At 35.7% G+C, this 20599-nt stretch overlaps 1 protein-coding gene and 1 long non-coding RNA gene across 2 annotated transcripts; both read right to left on the reverse strand.

The window, feature by feature from the left end:
- Positions 1-4507: 4507 nt before the first annotated feature.
- On the reverse strand, positions 4508-6394 carry LOC120353426. The gene has a single exon (XM_039440275.1). The coding sequence runs from the start codon at positions 6392-6394 to the stop codon at positions 4508-4510; it is 1887 nt and encodes a 628-aa protein (XP_039296209.1).
- A 9551-nt stretch (positions 6395-15945) lies between these two features.
- Positions 15946-16343, reverse strand: LOC120352356. Its single transcript, XR_005571795.1, has 2 exons — positions 16204-16343; positions 15946-16026 (listed from the first exon to the last, which is right to left on the reverse strand). It is a non-coding gene; the product is annotated as an uncharacterized LOC120352356 (long non-coding RNA).
- Between the last annotated feature and the right edge of the window lie 4256 nt (positions 16344-20599).

A 20599-nucleotide genomic window follows, 5' to 3' on the forward strand; every position in this document is an offset into this window, starting at 1 on the left:
ATTTTTCTGTTTCACCAAATTTCCTTTCCAGTTTTTATACTCTTCGTTTTTCACTCGCGATTTTTTAATTTTTTCACACTTGTATTCCACTTGCTTTTTTTCCTTTTTTGCGTTTTAATGGTGCATGATTACCTATGTCACTTTCACTAGAACTCATTTTAACTTCTTACAAACACGCAGTGAAATAAGAAATAGGTTAGATAATGGCATACAGCTGGACACTCAAACACAACAGAATACTTATACTAATACAGTACTCTACTGCCAGTGCTGCCATCTACAGTCATCTGAGAAACAACACATGTCCAGGAGATGAGGTGTTTCTCAAATGTATGAATATTTCATCAGCTTGTATCTCCATACCAGCTCAGTGGAGTTGAGTTGTTTCTAGCCTATTAGTTTTGTCTTGCTTTTACCAAAAATTCCATATGTATATATGGGCCCAGCGTACAAAAGTTTTGATAAATACTTTCCACAAGCCCATGTGCACTACTTATGGACACAGCTCATTTTGGAAAGTGGTGACTGTATATACATAATCATTAGAGAAATCAGCATTTTGAATAAATTTTAATTACAACTATAAATGTATAAAAATCTACAAAAATTGTCTAATTGGAGGTTATAACATAATGTAAGTACATAAAATATTAGAATACAAAAATATACTGAATAAAATAATGATTGTTCCATTTCATTTCAAGATGTATCACTTTTTGTAACACTGTGAACTCTGAAAAAGCAATTGCTGCACATCTATTTCTGGTTAGCACATCCAGGACAATGTGTCTTCACTTGTTTGCTGTTTTTAGCAGCTTGGTTCTGTCCAAAAGTTTTTGTAAGAGTCTCATAACACATTGAACAGCGCCCACGTTGTTCTATGCTTTCCAAACTATGGGGATTTGTTTTCTCAGCATTTTTTTGATCAGTTTTATCGATAAGGCCAAATATGATTTTCTCTCTGAATGATGATATGTCCATTGTTTTTCCAGTTGCATGTTTATGTGCTATACTTGCATTGATAACACAAGTGTTGAAGAGGAGCTCAAAGGCAACTTTCCGGTACCACTTGACACTTCTTCAAAGGGGTGTGTTGTATGAGGAAAGTTGGCCAGAGAGGTCAATGAAAGCCTTAGACTGATTATATTCCAATATAGTCAATGGTTTTTTGGTAACTTTTCCATACTTGTTCATTTTGTCAACCATCTCAGGAATGTGACAAGCTGAGAGGAATAGCACATCTCTCTTGTCCTTCCATTTAGCAACAATAACATCTGTACTACTCTGTAATGCTATGATTCCATCCTTCTTCAGTTTGGCATTCACTACAGATTTTGGTAAGTGTCTTCTAGTCTTCCTCAGAGTCCCAGTGAGATGTGTCTTGCGTTTCAGTAATTCATGGGTGAGTTCAACTGAAGTGTAGAAATTATCCATATAGAGTTCACGACCACAATGGAGAAAAGGAGATACAAGATTCATAACCACCTCTTGAGTAAAAGGACGACCCGTCTGTTTAGAGCTACTTTTCCCACCATAGAGAGAAATGCGATGAGTGAAACCACCTTTAGCACACAACTTGAAAAGTTTCATGCCGTATTTATGTCTTTTTCCCTTGATATACTGGCGAAAAAATATTTTTCCACGAAAAGGCACAATAGATTCGTCAATACATAGCTGTTTGTATGGTATAAATGCATCATGAAATATTTCATTCAATATGTCTATCAATGGCTGGATTTTGAACAATCGATCCCCAGTAACACATTCTTCATTATTGGAAAAATGAATCATGCTCAGTATTGCTTCAAATCTATTTCTAGACATACCAGCATTCTTTACTAATTCATTGGAATAGAACATGCTTGTCGACCAATATTTCTTTATAGATGGTTTTTTGTCAAGACCATTTTGATAGAATAGAATGCTCGGTTATGGAAGAATTCACTATACCATCAACTATTTTCTGCGTTGCATATTCATTTGTCTCTTTTACGATAATATTCAAAAGTTCATCAGGCACAAATAATGAGAAAAAATCAACTGGTTCATCACCTGAACGTTTTGACAAGAATGAAGGCTGGAAGCCAATCACTTCTGGTAAATGAGCAGAGAAGTCGTTCAAATTACCTTTTATATCCTCCCATAAAATGTTCTGGTACTGGATTGATTGATGATGTGGTTCTTTGTCGTTGTCTGTAGCTGCAGCAATGATATTTTCATGTGAGTCAGTTCTGGATGTGGATGGTATAACATCAATTTGTGTGTCACGTTCTAGACTTTCAATACTGCCAAATTTCATTCTCTTTCAGCTTGGCTCTTCAGTACAATCAGAAGAATCACTCGTGTAATTATCCCAATCTGGATTATTATCTGTATCATCACTGAATAATTCATCACTAGATGATTCTAAACATCGCCTAACCTCTTCATTACTAAGTCTATCCATTATTCATGAAACTGTCATAAAATAAAAACAAAAAAGTCAATAGAACAAATAAATTACCAAGTTGGGAATATATTATACACAATTTTATATGCGATAAACCTGGTAACTCAATGCAAACAACAATAAACAATCAAAACTTCCGATATTCATGGCTTGTTCACCAGTAGAAAACACACACTTGAAACCAACGAGCTAGAATATAGTAAACCAGTTTACTATATTCAAGCTCCTTGCTTGAAACACTACTAGTGACATGAAAACAGGTGATTTAAAATTGAGGTTAGAATCACACCCAGTGATACCAACTGCACGAGACCAGTAGCATATTTCTATTCGCCAGGGCCTGATCTATGAAACAAGACATTGGAATAGCGTGGAGCTGTGTGCAGAATATGGACACAGACAGATGTTCCATATCTTACAATGTGTACAAAATCTGGACACATGGGCTGGGTATATCAATGAATGTACCTTGTATCAATGAATGACATTGAAATAGCATGGAGCTGTGTGCAGAATATGGACACAGACAGATGTTCCGTATCTTACAATGTGTACAAAATCTGGACACATGGGCTGGGTATATCAATGAATCTTACACCTTACAATAGTGCTGTTAGCTTCAATTTGTCGTAGAATGAATTGACTGGCGATGTGTGCGCGCCATGAATTTTGAATGACAGATGTAGTTGACTGCTAACTGACTAGCTGAGGTTGTGGAGTGATGCTCCAAATCAATATGGCTACAGCTAGGCTGAGGTACAATGGAGACCTGTGACATACAGAAAAGAAACCAACTTGCATATATATAGTGTAATGGCCAAGTGATATACACAAAGGGTTATAATAGAATCAGTACAATAATAGCAGTATAATAGATAATGAAAGAAAAAATCACATGACTTTAAAAGATACTGGGACATTATCCGGCTGAGGAGGAACAGTTTCAATGATCATACTGTCTTAATGAAGAGCAGTGAACTGTGTGAATCATAGTCGCATAAATTGTTTGAATGAAGCCACTGTAAATGTGACAGTTGGCAATGACAGTATAAACATTAAAGTCCTATGATAGTTCTGAATAAATATGAAGAGGACCAGACCGTGCATTTAGCAATAATGCTAGAAATGCAAGATCAATACAATAATCTTGAAATTGGCCAACGAATTCAAGATTGGGGATAGTGAAAAAACTAAGAACAGAATAAATAATCAATAGATTAGAGGTAAGAGCACAATAAAAGGCATTTGATATTTTACTAAATATGTAATTAAAGAAATCAATTGAAAGGAATAATTATTATGACACAGAGGTACGTCCAAAAATAATAAGCTTATTAGAAATGTTGTTTAGTGAATAAGCAAAGTAGACAAAATAAATTGAATTTGCTAAAAAACGTTTTGCAATACTGATAGGCTAATGCTAATTTTGTATATGAGCTCAGTGCATATAATTATTTAAAAATGATAGGTAATATTACAATGCCAAAATCAAGTTGAACTGGGTGCAACAAATCTTAAATAATTCAGTTGGTAATTGAATAGGCTACAAACAAATATGGGTAAAATGAATAATGGACTCAGAATCAAATCAGCTTGAGTCTAAACAAATTAGGTATAGACATGGGTGGCCAAGGAGAGCATGATGGGCTCTGAAAATACATAAATTCAGTAGAATTTCAAAATAAGTACAATAGACACGATGGGTCTTGCAATAATAATTATCTTGACATGAATGGCCAAGGAGAGCACGATGGGCTCTGAAAATACATAAATTCAGTAGAATTTTAACCCTGGATCCGTACACCTCAATTTCTGTTACAATAACCATACACAGGGGTACTGGGTGCCCCAAAAATAAAAAATGATTTTTAATTGAAATTTTTTAAACTTTATTTGACAAACAATATAAATGTATTCTTTAGGTCTTAATATTACATAAAAAAATACTTTTGATAACATTTCTAAGATTCAAGTAAATATTATAAAGGGATTACAAAAACTTACATTTTATAGCAAAAAATTTTAAAGTTGTGCAATTGTGCATATTTTGATCCTTTTCTAGTTTTCTTCACTACAATTGACAAAAACAGTTTTCACGTGGTTCTTGCAAGAGAACTGGTTACAGTCAGCACACAAAATTGTGGTTTTTGTATCTTTGCTCCGTGGACAAATGCTGCACCTTTGGGCCCTTGGTTTGACTGCTCCTGGTGGCGGCACTGGCACCTTGACACCCAGCTGGCTTGCTATAGCACTCCTTATACTTTTTCGAATTGCCATGTTGTTGAGTCTTTCTTGCATCCACGGCTTCATGAGGTCCTCTGCTAGCATGAAAAGGAAATCTAGTCTTGGTATTGGTGTCTGGTTAGCAGAGAGCATGTTGTCTTTGTAGATGATGTATGAGTTCACTCCAGCACTGTTCAGTAGTCCATAGAATATGCAAAGTGGCCACCTTCTTGTCTTTCTAGAGCAGGAGTATTGAGCAGACATTTGGTCGAAAATGTCTACTCCACCTTTTGTGCAGTTGTAAAAGTGGATGATCTCAGGCAAGTTGGTGTCTTTCTTGAAGGTACAGCCTTGGTGCATATTGGAGAGGAGAATGACCGTCTTATTTTTCTTGGCTGCATAAGACACCATAGTCAGCTCCCTGTCATATAGAAAAAGTGATGTTTCAGCTGGTCTATTTTTCAGTACTTCAGGTGGAATCTCACGTTTATTCTTGCACAAAGTCCCAACCATTGTGAGCTTGTGGTTTTTCAACATGTCATTGAATAGAGGCACTGAAGAAAACCAGTTGTCATCTGTTATATTTCTATTAGTATCATGAATTGGTTGAGACAATTTCTCCACAAAGAATGAGGCTTGATGTTTTCCTTCAGTGTTCAACTTCTTCTCAATGTATGGTATTGCATTCATCAGATAGCCATTTGAGCTGCACATCATCACAATCTTAATACCATACTTTGCAGGCTTATTGGGTGTGTACATCCTGAAGGGGCATTTTCCACTGAATCCCAAGAGTTGTTCATCAATTGTGCAGTATGCTTGTGGGGTGTACAGTTCCTGGCAGTGTTGATTGAAATTTTCCCATAAATCACGAATGGCAGCAAAGGGATCTGTCTCCTTCCTAGCAGGTCGAGTGTCTTTTTGGTCAAATCTTAGACAATTGATTAGGAACTCAAATCTTCGGTGTGGCATAATAGATCTTGTAATTCTCAAATCTCTTGATTCATGCCAAAGTAGTTCAGATCTCATATGATTTTGCTTTTGGGCACCAAAGTAGATTAGAAGCGCAATTAAAGCTTTGATTTCATTGAATGATGTCTCACCAATGCAACTCTGGTTTTTGTAATTTATTTTCAGCACAGCAATTTCTTGATTAGTGAAATTAACTATGCTATTAATCATGCTCTCATCTATGTATAGGCCAAAAACCTGTGCAGGATTTGTTTCACCCTTTGCAGCTCCTTTGGGAGAAGGCTTTAGTAAGACTATGTTCCTTCTTGGTGTTCTTCCAACTCGCTCAGCATGCTTTGTTGCCCAACAGTATTTATTTTCACCCCATAGTACTTTCTTTTTCACTTGGATTACATTTTTGAGGAGTGTTTGTTCAACTTCATCATCACCTGATTCCATACCAGCCTCCTCTTCATCTTCCTGGTCTTCTTTATCTCCATGAACTTGAAATTCTTGTGTTGCTTCCTCTTGTCTAGGCCGTTTCCTTGTATGATGTGTTGTGGTTTCTGCTTCTTCTTCCTCTTCTAAATCACTTCTACTGAAGACAAACTCATCCTCAGATTCATCAGGTGAATGAAGGTCTGACTGAACATCATCTTCTTCCAAAAAGTCTTTTTCACTTTCACTATCTGACTTGTCTTCAGAATACTCAGGGTCAGAGAGACGAGCTAACTCACTAAAAGTGTCTTCCTCAGTTTCTAATATATCCATAATTAATATAGTCTAAAAAATACTTGCTAAAATCCACATAAGTCTACAAAACCGTAATATGTACCCTTGTAGAAGAACTTACACTAACCGTACACTGGGGAACTGAGTACCCCAACAACGTTATATAGAAAGAATGCAATGCGTTACAGAACAGGTAAATCAAACAACTGGCAGCTCTGCAATGTCGAGGAAAAGTAGTGGGAGCTGGCTGCGCTCAGTGTTACCACATAAAATTTACAGCAAAACAAAAATTTCCTGGGGCACCTGTATGGTTCCAGGGCTAAAAATAAGTACAATAGACACAATGGGTCTTACAATAATAATCATCTTGACATGAATGGCCAAGGAGAGCACAATGGGCTCTGAAAATACATAAATTCAAGTTGTACAGTAGTATAAAATAAATGAATTATTAAAATACAGAGTCAAGTTTAGGTACTCAGCTTTGGTGTGAAGCGAGGTTTTGTGAGACAGTGTAGGCAGACTCAAGAAACAGCAGTGTTGATTTGTAGCAATAAAAAAAGGAGAGCTCATATTAAATGAAAACTAGAAATATATTTGAACGTCAAACGGAGTTGAGATGCCTAAAAAAATTAAGTTATAATGTTAATTTGTAAGTAGAATTGAAGATGAAAAGCGAACGCCATGATGAAGCAAAATGGAGTGCAGCGTATAGACAAAAACCGGAAACATCAGGTTGGGGAATGGATTAAAAACTGAACATATGGCGAAAGGTAAGAATAAGAAAATAAATGCACCTAACATGGATATGCAATAAATGCAAATAATGAGCTACCAAAAATATAAAATATGAACAAATAATTAAATTAAAATTTATCTACATAAATCAATTACAAAGTTGGTAAATGATTAAAGAGGCACTGAACTAGTCGAGTAAGAATCGATACTTGTCAGTCAATAATCAGATGGATTGACACGAACAAGCAGACAAAAAAATAACCTCAAAACATAATATGGGCAAGCAAAGACCTTAAAGATACATCTCTTTAAGGTCTTTGTGGGCAAGTGTATTGTGAAAATTCAACAGCTGTTTTTTGAATTTTTGAAATTGAGTCCATGTTTTTGTTTGTGGTTGCTCCATATAGACAAATTCCAAAAGAAATAATTGAATGGATGTTTGCATAAAAAATAGTTTTTAGAGTTTCTTGATTACAAAAAACACATCCTTCTAAGAGTGTACACACCACTTGATATTCTTGATAACACCTTTGCTACATGATCTGTCCATTTTAAGTGCTGATAGATGGCTAAAAGAACAAGATTTGAAGCTTCAAATCCTTTTCCTTTTAAAGTAGCTTACTAGTTAAGGCTTTAGTTAAGGTCTATGCAAATCGTGCCTATGTCTACTAGACACTGAAGCCAGAACCTTAATCCATTAACATCATCAGGAGATCGCTGAATGTTTCCAATCATTAGACCTTAGTGAATTCTACAAGCAACTTCTATGTGAGTCGCTCGCAGTATGAGTATGGTATTCACATCCTGAAAAGGGACAGTATTAGCAAAATGGTGTATATGCCACATGCGCATGACATGAAGCACAACGAGGATGAGTATTTCGGAATGTACTTTCATTGTGGCATACCGAACACAGTGATGGTGGGACCATTTCAAATAGACAAAGACCCCCAGATATTTGTACACCGGGGTCGCAATCCAGTGTCTGTCACAATGGCCAACAAATGGTGTGAGGATCACGGGATTAAACATTTTCCTTTTCTGAGCTGTAAAAGTTACAAAGCAGGTTTTGTTTAAGTTTATTATTAGATCATTTTCTTTTAAATATTTTGTCAAAACTGAAAGGTTTATTTTGAATTGTTCCTCAATTTCATCTTGGGATTGGGCCGATATTTTCAAATTTGCATCATGTGCATATAAAACTAGTTCAGTGTTACCCAGCTGTGGCAAACCTTTAAGCCTTATACACACTTACGTACAGATTTGCATACACAATCGTATGGACACATGCCTCTGCATTCATTGAACGTCCTTATGGACGCGTTTCACGTATGCCTCAGCATTCAAAAAGCTATCTGATTTTCAGCCAACATGATGACATGATAGATGTAAATTTTCCACATCATGAACAACCATGGCATCATCACATCATCAAAAAAATTTGTAAAGTTTTATCAGAGATATTCTGTGTTCTAAACAGCTTTTTTGAGATCAAATCATGAAAAAAAAACATATTTGGTTTACTGCATGTTTAGGTAGTTAATAAAATGTTGAATAAGAGGGGTTTAAATTTATGCTAGTGATAAAAAGTCTACCTTATTCAATTTCCAAATCTGGGGAGCAATATAATGCCACAATCAAGATTTCAATTAATTAAAAAAACAGAGTAAAAGTGAATAACATTTCCAGAACCACTTACCAAGCTGCTTTTATGATGGCTCCTCTCTTCTATATGACCCCAAAACCGATGAAATTTTTTTCTTCACATCTTCAACTGCGGTTCTTGAAATTCCGAATAGCTCTTTCCACGCATCCTCCCGCAAATTTCTGTTCATGTACTTGGGATTTTTAGTGTCCCACAGAATTGGCAGTTTTCTGTATCCATCAATTAAATCAAATACTGCATTATTGTTCATTTTCAACTCTGCTAATACACAATGATAAATCAAGGTTTAGAGTTTGCTTGAGTGTTATAACCTTGAAGATTGACTTAAATTGTTCAATGGTACTTTCCCAAAGACCCCCGTGATGTGGAGCTCTGGGAGGGATGAAGTTCCATTGTATGTTAAAGGCTGAAGCAGAACCCTTTAATGACTTCTGATTTTGCGCTGAGGAAAGAAAATCAGATAATTCTTGCAATTCGTTATTAGCACCCTGAAAAGTAGTTGCATTGTCCAAATATAAATTGTGAGGAAGACCACGTTTTGCAGTAAAACGAGTTAGAGCAGCTAAAAAGTCTTTAGTAGACAATTCAGTGACAATCTCAATGTGAACTGCACGTGTCACCATACACACAAATAATGCAACATAAGCCTTGGTGAACGTGCGAGATTTAGGACCACATAGTCCAATGGAAATTGGGCCTGCATAAAATCGATGCCACAATTTATAAAGGGATGATCAGCATTCACTCTTACTGCAGGTAGCTGACCCATCAGTTGTTCTGCTCGGACTTGTGTAAAATGAAAGCATTTTATGCATGATTTCAGAATATTCTTGACAGTTTGCCTGGTGGATGGTATCCAGAAACACTGTCTGATGGCACTCATTGTAGATTGAACACCAGCATGACACAAACGTTGATGTGTGAAATGAACCACAGCTTTTGTAAACTTATGTTTTTTGTGAAGCAGAACTTGATGTTGGTAATCAAATGATATATTAGCATTGTTCAACCTACCTCCAACTCTAATCAATCCGTCAGAGTGCAAAAACAATGACATTGATTTTAGCAAGCTAGTAGATTGCAGCTCTCCATTAGAGCACAAAATTTTCAATTCATGGCTGAAAGACTCCTCTTGAACAATTTTCAATGAGTTTCAGCATTGTTGATTTCATCAACTGAAAGTGGGCCGCGAAGGCGGTCAAATTTATGATGTAGTTTGTGCTTATACCGAAGTAGTACATATGCTGCAACACGAGTCATCTTCAAACTGGATGAACAATCATGAAATAATTTAGAAAGCGGTGCAGCAATAGTGCTGATATGCTGAACAACTACTGGTTGTGCAACAATGACATGTGAGGGAAATGAATCCCAATGCTCAACTGATTTGAGAAGCCAAGCAGGGCCATTCCACCAAGTAGAGCTACTCACAAGCTCAGAAGGTGTGGTACCCCGTGAAATAATATCAGCTGGATTGTTGGCAGTTTTCACATGACTCCAGATGAAATGAGAGGTGCTCTCTTGAATCTCAGCGGTATGCAAGGCAACAAAAGTGCTTTTATGATCTGGAGGGCTTTGAATCCAGCTACAAACAGTTTTGGAATCAGACCATAAGTAAACATTTGAAATAGAAATCGGTATTCAATTGAATGCATTAACCACTTTATTTACAAGGCGAGACAATACTACAGCAGCTTGGAGCTTTAAATTTGGAATCGAAAGTGGTTTCAAAGGAGAAATGTGTGATTTAGAACACAAAAGGCGTGTTTGAATTACGTTATTAGAAACTATACAAACATAAATGCATGCACCATAAGCAACTGTGCTTGCATCGGAAAATCCATGAATTTTAATATTGTTGCATTTGGATCAGTAGACATGACACAACAAGAAATAGAAATGTTGAGAATGTCAGGCAGTTGCTGAACTATTTTTAACCACTCCCTCATAAGCTCATGAGGAAGAAGATCATCCCATTGAATCTTTAATAACAATAACTTTTGAAAGACGATTTTTGGGAGAATAACAATTGGAGAAATCAATCCCAATGGGTCGAAAATGGAAGCAATGGCAGAGAGGAATTCACGTTTTGTGAAGGTAGTTCTACCAATAAACTTACCAGCATTGGAAGATATTGATAACACATCCAAGGAGGAGTTCCAGTACAAACCTAAGGCCTTGGTTACATTTTCATCAGAATTAGCAATAGACTTAATTGGGACTATCTCATGAAGATGTGTGGGAATTGAGTTCAACAATTCTGGTGAATTGGAAGTCCATTTTCTAAGTTGAAAGCCACCTCTATCAAGCGTGTCTAGCAGCTGTTGTGCTAGATTGATGGCCTGTTCAATGGAAGCGGTTCCCGATATAAGATCATCCACATAAAAGTCTTGTTTGATGACATTTGAAACATAATCAGAAACGTTCTCTACTTCAGTGAGTTTGTTAAGAGTATGTGTGGCTAAGAAAGCCGCTGGTGCAGTGCCATATGTGATGGTATTCAGTTGAAATTGTTGTATTGGTTTTGAAGAATCATTGCACCACAGAATGCGCTGAAAGTTACGATCACATGGGTTGACTAAAACTTGCCTATACATCTTGGCTATGTCAGCAATGAAGGCAATTGGGTGCAAGCGAAATCTCAATACTATCTCAAATAATTCAGGCTGTATGGTAGGACCTACATGGAGCACATCATTTAGAGAAATGCCTGTAGATGATTTTGCAGAGGCGTCAAACACCACTCTAAGTTTGGTTGTAGTGGAATCTAACTTAAAAACTGGGTGATGTGGAATAAAGTATTCCTTTTCATCATTACCAAGTGGCGAAACAACTGACATGTGATGAAGAGTTTGATATTCTTTCATAAATTCAACATATTGGGACTTCAACTCTAGATTTGTTGAAAGCCATTTCTCAAGTGAATGGAAGCGTTTACGAGCTTGAAATTGAGATTGGCCTAATTTTTGGAAAGTGTCCTTGCATGGAAGTGACACCATGAAGCGTCCATCAGGTTCTCTGACAGTATGCTCATTGTAATGTTTTTCAACACTGAGCGCCTCAATAGACTGCGGCTTTACTGTTGAAATTTCTTTTGAATCTTTCAAGCTGGTCAGAGATTTCCATGGTAGAAATAAAATTGGATACAACATGATTGGAAGTAATAGGCTCAGGTGAACTAATAGGGTTAGCAAGTTTACAATCACCAAAAACAATCCAGCCCAGTCTGGTATTTTGAATAAGTGGTGATTCAGGTGAGATAAAGATCTGTCCATAAGTCATTATTGATGCAAAAACGCTAGCACCTAACAAAATATCAATTTTATTTGACTGCATAAATTGTGGATTAGCCAACCTAATATTAGCAGGAATATTCAGAGATGAAGGATCAATATTGACATGAGGAGTGCACAGTGAAATTTGATTAACAACTATACACTCTTGAAGACTTGACCAAGCCTGGTCAACAGACTTGAATGAAATTGAATGTGCAACAGAAGATTTGGTACCGCTGCCAGCTATGGTATGTATTAAAGTGTCTAAATGTAATGAGGGAAATGCTAGCCTTGATGCAAGTTGCTGAGTGATCAAGTTGCAATCTGAACCACTGTCCAGTAGAGCAATACATTTGACAAGTTCACCTTTTGCACTGACTGCAAGAATTTCAGCAGTAGGCATTAAAGCAATTGATGACTTTGAAACAACATTTACAGAAAATGCTGCATTAATATGGGTAGAAATTGTTGATTGACTGCTTGAATTACCATCAGTGGACAATTCACTAGAAACAGAAGGAGATGGGGAACTAACAGTAGGAGTCCCAGAAGAACCAGCCTTTGACTGGGCTTTCATTTGTATATTGTTAGAAGTAACAATATTTTTGTTAGAGCTGCTGAGCTGATTTGAATTGTGGATGTGCAAAAGTGAATGATGTGGCTTACCGCAATGACAACAAGAGCCTGAACAAGGATGTCCAAATACATACGGCCTCATGCGGTTGAGACAAAGCTTCTTCTTTTTCACAGCATCAAATCTATCAGCAGGAGTGATTTTCAACAGTGACGGGCAGTTAAATACACGATGAGAGGTCCTCTTGCAGAAGCTTGATGCTGATGAGTATTTAATTTTAAATTGATATTATTGGATGATGAACCTGTACTGTTATTACGAGAATTTTGACTAAGTTGTGAATAAGTGACCTTAGTAGACAGGTTTGACTGTAATGATAGAGTCTGTGCTATTTTATGTTGTGATTCCATGAATTTGAATAAAGTTTCCAACTTGGGGGTGGCATCTGCAGCTGCATACCTTTCCCAATCTCTGAGAGTGGCAGAGTCAAAACGGGTAACTACTCTATGCATGGTAAATAAACTACCAAGATACCAGTATCAATAGCAGCTAGTGCTGTACTATGAGATTGAGTGGAATAAATTAGTGATCTCCATGATTGAGGACAGCTAATTAATAATTAGCAGACATAATTTTGAAAAATTAGTGGATTGGGTTGCATAGGTAGTATTCGTTGAGGTAGCTGATGCAGAAGATGTGACTGCTGCACCAGACCTACAATAGGTTGTGATTCTACAGGAGCTACAATAGATTGTCCAATAATTGAATTGAAAGAGCAGGTGATACATGTTCATGCTGATCTACAGGAGTACCACTGTATGCTGCTTGCACCTGCTGAACCTCAAACTCTCTTATCATGACATTGAGTTTAGCATTTAATCCTGAAAATTTATTATCAACTATTGAATGCTCTTCCTGACTTTTATCATCAGAATCTTGTGCTAAGTCTCCAGGATCAATTTGAAAAAATATTTCATCATATTTAAGAGCAAGATTAGTAATTTTGGTTTTTGCCAGAAGAAGCTGTTCAAAGTCTACAGCATCTTGAATTTTAAAATTATAATACTGCTCGTAGAGTCTTTATAACTCCTTAACAATGATTTGTCTCTGAAAGAGAGCATTACTTTAGACTTTGGGACCCATAATGGGAGAATGAAAAATTGAAATTGTTTCACTTTGGCTACCAGAGCGCTGAGCTAGTAATTCACTTCCCTACCAGGCCTGTTTATTGAGAGCTTAGTCCGGCCCAGACTAATTTTATTGTTTTTTATGTTCAATTTGATACTTTTTTATGATAATTCATGGTAATTTTATAAAAATTTATATTTATTCACAAATTTCAGCATGTGTCCATATTTTGTACATATGGGCCCAGCGTACAAAAGTTTTGATAAATACTTTCCACAAGCCCATGTGCACTACTATGAATCAGTCATTTGAGAAACACCTCATTTCCAAAAAAGTAAATTTTTGGGAAATGACAAAAAACCTTTTAATTCCATCATCTGACATTTTTTACTCTCTTGGATTTTTTATAGGTCTGTGTGAGTGTTTGTTAAGCTAATAATAATTTTAAAAGATTCTTTAAATTTCATTTTATGATTTAAAAAAATAATTATCCCACTGGAGATGTGTTGTTTCTCTAATGAATGACCCAATATAGTGTTGAAATGTATGAAAAGGCATGAAATAAGAGCTAAAACACAGAAACTATGTTAAAAACCAATCATTTATCCAACTAAAAGTCCAATGAAACATTCACACAGATAATAATTTTAATACAGTATAGCCAAAAAAATTTTACATAGATAAAAGTTTTTTCATAAACGTTCAATTTCTTCTGCCTCAGTTGTAGGCCAATCATAAATTTTTGAATAAAATTCACCAACAATGTCTTCTGGTATGTACCCTTCAACCTTCTTTATGTCATTAATTTTTTTAATATTAATTGGAACACAGTTTTCTGGGTAGGCACCAATAGTAGGTAGTTCTGGTAAACCAGTTCCCTGTTTTTTCAAATCAAAAGAATTTTCATTGAGTCCACCAATAAAACTTTTTGTCTTAACTTGACCTACATATTCCTTAGAATAAGACAGCTCCATATATGTTGAAATGGCGAATTTGATCTTGTTTTCCCTTGAGATGCTTCTAGCCATAGTTTCAGTGGATATTACATTTTTTTATAAAATTGATTACCCCATGACTTGAAATCTTTTACTTTTTCACTTTCAATAAGTTCTACTTGGTACTTGTGATTCCTTACAGAATGAAGCATGAGTTCTGCATACTGCTTTAGTGTATAGATCCTATCGGTTTTTTTAATTTTCCTTTTAATTACACTGAAGTCACAATCACATGGAAGATAGGAATGTCCGCGAATTGGAAAGTAGTGGCGGATGCTGTCAAATCTTCCAATTTCCACTAGGGCAAGGAATAGCCTAACAACCACATTATTCTTATTTTGCCCAGCTGCCCCATCAGAAAACACATGAAGATGCCTAACACCAGGATCAAGAACATCATTAATATAATTCATTAAAAATGAGCAAATTTCATTAGGCCCTTTCTTAGCCAAGCCCTCATGATATACATAAAACTTGGCTTTATTGGTTCCAATATCATGGATATTAAAAACATTCACAGTCAACTGCCTCAGGTAAAAAATGTCCTGTACTGGTATTTCTGGGAGCTGAAGGTTTTGCATGTAGTCCATTCAGATCCCTTTGATCTCCTTTTATGAACAAGGAGTTTAGCCACATAAGTTCGTTTGGCCGATTCGTTTAAAGAGGGACTTTTAATTTTCATGGACAACTCCTCACATTTACAACATGAATCAATCTGAGGTCTTCCAAATGTCAGATCAAAATGTTCATGAAATAACATCAAATAAAACTTGTAATCAACACTTAAGTCTGGATGTTTCTCTTTGAAAAGTTGCCACATTATCTTAACATTGAGGTTAGAGTTCAAGTATTTAAACGATCTGCTAGTGTAATGAGCTTCTTTCTGGGGGAAAGAGGCTATGTGGTCGTCAATAGCCTTTATGATATGACCCGGTTTAGAGTTACCTGGAGCACTTTTTCCTCTTAAATCCTTCGGTATTTTTCCTTCAGAAAGTAACTTGCACAGTCTTTTTATTCGTTCAGAAGATACTCCATGAAGAGAAAGAAAAGCAAGTTTACATACGTGTACTTTCCCACTAGATGTTGAAACAGAATATGTGAAGGTATGAGACTTGGGTTTACTGGTTATTTCATTGTTGTCCAACTGGCGTCTTTTTCTTTCTATTGGCTTACACTCAATCAATGATTGGAGATAAGCATCTTGTTCATTTTTTGTGTTGAAATCTATGAACTTTGTGTATGTTTCAACTGCTAAGTCTTCTGTAACTTTATCTTGTATGCATTTCCATCTGCACCTGGAACAACCAACAATCACAGAAAAAATATTATATTTGCAATCCACTTGAAAAAATTAATATGTTCTAGGCTACATACAATACATACAATAGGCCTACCTGTTAACATTTTTGAAAATTATTTTACTGCTACAAAATGTAAATTTACTATGTAATGCTGGAGGTTATGTTACCTACCTACAATCGAATCCATGATTTTTCTGTTTCACCAAATTTCCTTTCCAGTTGTTATACTCTTCGTTTTTCACTCGCGATTTTTTAATTTTTTCACACTTGTATTCCACTTGCTTTTTTTCCTTTTTTGTGTTTTAATGGTGCATGATTACCTATGTCACTTTCAATAGAACTCATTTTTACTTCTTACAAACACGCAGTGAAAGAAGAAATAGGTTAGATAATGGCATACAGCTGGACACTCAAACACAACAGACTTCTTACTACTGCCAGTGCTGCCATCTACAGTCATCTGAGAAACAAAACATGTCCAGGAGATGAGGTGTTTCTCAAATGTATGAATATTTCATCAGCTTGTATCTCCATACCAGCTCAGTGGAGTTGAGTTGTTTCTAGCCTATTAGTTTTGTCTTGCTTTTACCAACAATTCCATATGTATATATGGGCCCGGCGTACAAAAGTTTTGATAAATACTTTCCACAAGCCCATGTGCACTACTTATGGACACAGCTAATTTTGGAAAGTGGTGACTGTATATACATAATCATTATAGAAATCAGCATTTTGAATAAATTTTAATTACAACTATAAATGTATAAAAATCTTCAAAAATTGTCTAATTGGAGGTTATAACATAATGTAAGTACATAAAATATTAGAATACAAAAATATACTGAATAAAATAATGATTGTTCCATTTCATTTCAAGATGTATCACTTTTTGTAACACTGTGAACTCTGAAAAAGCAATTGCTGCACATCTATTTCTGGTTAGCACATCCAGGACAATGTGTCTTTACTCGTTTGCTGTTTTTAGCAGCTTGGTTCCATCCAAAAGTTTTTGTAAGAGTCTCATAACACATTGAACAGCGCCCACGTTGTTCTATGCTTTCCAAACTATGGGGATTTGTTTTCTCAGCATTTTTTTGATCAGTTTTATCGATAAGGCCAAATATGATTTTCTCTCTGAATGATGATATGTCCATTGTTTTTCCAGTTGCATGTTTATGTGCTATACTTGCATTGATAACACAAGTGTTGAAGAGGAGCTCAAAGGCAACTTTCCGGTACCACTTGACACTTCTTCGAAGGGGTGTGTTGTATGAGGAAAGTTGGCCAGAGAGGTCAATGAAAGCCTTAGACTGATTATATTCCAATATAGTCAATGGTTTTTTGGTAACTTTTCCATACTTGTTCATTTTGTCAACCATCTCAGGAATGTGACAAGTTGAGAGGAATAGCACATCTCTCTTGTCCTTCCATTTAGCAACAATAACATCTGTACTACTCTGTAATGCTATGATTCCATCCTTCTTCAGTTTGGCATTCACTACAGATTTTGGTAAGTGTCTTCTAGTCTTCCTCAGAGTCCCAGTGAGATGTGTCTTGCGTTTCAGTAATTCATGGGCGAGTTCAACTGAAGTGTAGAAATTATCCATATAGAGTTCACAATGGAGAAAAGGAGATACAAGATTCATAACCACCTCTTGAGTAAAAGGACGACCCATCTGTTTAGAGCTACTTTTCCCACCATAGAGAGAACTGCGATGAGTGAAACCACCTTTAGCACACAACTTGAAAAGTTTCATGCCGTATTTATGTCTTTTTCCCTTGATATACTGGTGAAAAAATATTTTTCCACGAAAAGGCACAATAGATTCGTCAATACATAGCTGTTTGTATGGTATAAATGCATCATGAAATATTTCATTCAATATGTCTATCAATGGCTGGATTTTGATCAATCGATCCCCAGTAACACATTCTTCATTATTGGAAAAATGAATCATGCTCAGTATTGCTTCAAATCTATTTCTAGACATACCAGCATTCTTTACTAATTCATTGGAATAGAGCATGCTTGTCGACCAATATTTCTTTATAGATGGTTTTTTGTCAAGACCATTTTGATAGAATAGAATGCTCGGTTATGGAAGAATTCACTATACCATCAACTATTTTCTGTGTTGCATATTCATTTGTCTCTTTTACGATAATATTCAAAAGTTCATCAGGCACAAATAATGAGAAAAAATCAACTGGTTCATCACCTGAACGTTTTGACAAGAATGAAGGCTGGAAGCCGATCAGTTCTGGTAAATGAGCAGAGAAGTCGTTCAAATTACCTTTTATATCCTCCCATAAAATGTTCTGGTACTGGATTGATTGATGATGTGGTTCTTTGTCGTTGTCTGTAGTTGCAGCAATGATATTTTCATGTGAGTCAGTTCTGGATGTGGATGGTATAACATCAATTTCCGTGTCACGTTCTAGTCTTTCAATACTGCCAAATTTCATTCTCTTTCTGCTTGGCTCTTCAGTAGAATCAGAAGAATCACTCGTGTAATTATCCCAATCTGGATCATTATCTGTATCATCACTGAATAATTCATCACTAGATGATTCTAAACATCGCCTAACCTCTTCATTACTAAGTCTATCCATTATTCATGAAACTGTCATAAAATAAAAACAAAAAAGTCAATAGAACAAATAAATTACCAAGTTAGGAATATATTATACACGATTTTATATGCGATAAACCCGGTAACTCAATGCAAACAACAATAAACAATCAAAACTTCCAATATTCATGGCTTGTTTACCAGTAGAAAACACACACTTGAAACCAAGAGCTAGAATATAGTAAACCAGTTTACTATATTCAAGCTCCTTGCTTGAAACACTACTAGTGACATGAAAACAGGTGATTTCAAATTGAGGTTAGAATCACACCCAGTGATACCAACTGCACGAGACCAGTAGCATATTTCTATTCGCCAGGGCCCGATCTATGAAACAAGACATTGAAATAGCGTGGAGCTGTGTGCAGAATATGGACACAGACAGATGTTCCATATCTTACAATGTGTACAAAATCTGGACACATGGGCTGGGTATATCAATGAATCTTACACCTTACAATAGTGCTGTTAGCTTCAATTTGTCGTAGAATGAATTGACTGGTGATGTGTGCGCGCCATGAATTTTGAATGACAGACGTAGTTGACTGCTAACTGACTAGCTGAGGTTGTGGAGCGATGCAAATTGATATGGCTACAGCTAGGCTGAGGTACAATGGAGTCCTGTGACATAAAGAAAAGAAACCAACTTGCATAAATATAGTGTAATGACTAAGTGATATACACAAAGGGTTACAATAGAATCAGTACAATAATAGCAGTATAATAGATACCGTAATGAAAGAAAAAATCACATGACTTTGAAAGATACTGGGACATTATCCGGCTGAGGAGGAACAGTTTTAATGATCATACTGTCTTAATGAAGAGCAGTGAACTGTGTAAATCATAGTAGCATAAATTGTTTGAATGAAGCCACTGTAAATGTGACAGTTGGCAATGACAGTATAAACATTAAAGTCCTATGATAGTTCTGAATAAATATGAAGAGGACCAGACCGTGCATTTAGCAATAATGCTAGAAATGCAAGATCAATACAATAATCTTGAAATTGGCCAACGAATTCAAGATTGGGATTAGTGAAAAAACTAAGAACAGAATAAATAATCAATAGATTAGAGGTAAGAGCACAATAAAAGGCATTTGATATTTTACTAAATATGTAATTAAAGAAATCAATTGAAAGTAATAATTATTATGACACAGAGGTACGTCCAAAAATAATAAGCTTATTAGAAATGTTGTTTAGTGAATAAGCAAAGTAGACAAAATAAATTGAATTTGCTAAAAAACGTTTAGCAATACTGATAGGCTAATGCTAATTTTGTATATGAGCTCAGTGCATATAATTATTTAAAAATGATAGGTAATATTACAATAATGCCAAAATCAAGTTGAACTGGGTGCAACAAATCTTAAATAATTCAGTTGGTAATTGAATAGGCTACAAACAAATATGGGTAAAATGAATAATGGACTCAGAATCAAATCAGCTTGAGTCTAAACAAATTAGGTATGTACACGGGTTGCCAAGGAGAGCATGATGGGCTCTGAAAATACATAAATTCAGTAGAATTTCAAAATAAGTACAATAGACACGATGGGTCTTGCAATAATAATTATCTTGACATGAATGGCCAAGGAGAGCACGATGGGCTCTGAAAATACATAAATTCAGTAGAATTTTAACCCTGGATCCGTACACCTCAATTTCTGTTACAATAACCATACACAGGGGTACTGGGTGCCCCAAAAATAAAAAATGATTTTTAATTGAAATTTTTTAAACTTTATTTGACAAACAATATAAATGTATTCTTTAGATCTTAATATTACATAAAAAATACTTTTGATAACATTTCTAAGATTCAAGTAAATATTATAAAGGGATTACAAAAACTTACATTTTATAGCAAAAAATTTTAAAGTTGTGCAATTGTGCATATTTTCATCCTTTTCTAGTTTTCTTCACTAC

Source organism: Nilaparvata lugens, chromosome 1 (genome assembly GCF_014356525.2).
Source record: "Nilaparvata lugens isolate BPH chromosome 1, ASM1435652v1, whole genome shotgun sequence".
Classification (NCBI taxonomy): Eukaryota; Metazoa; Arthropoda; class Insecta; order Hemiptera; family Delphacidae; genus Nilaparvata; species Nilaparvata lugens.

Bases quoted from the DNA above. Each gene is read 5' to 3' on its own strand.
- LOC120353426 (XM_039440275.1), bottom strand. From the start codon at position 6,394: ATGGATATATTAGAAACTGAGGAAGACACTTTTAGTGAGTTAGCTCGT.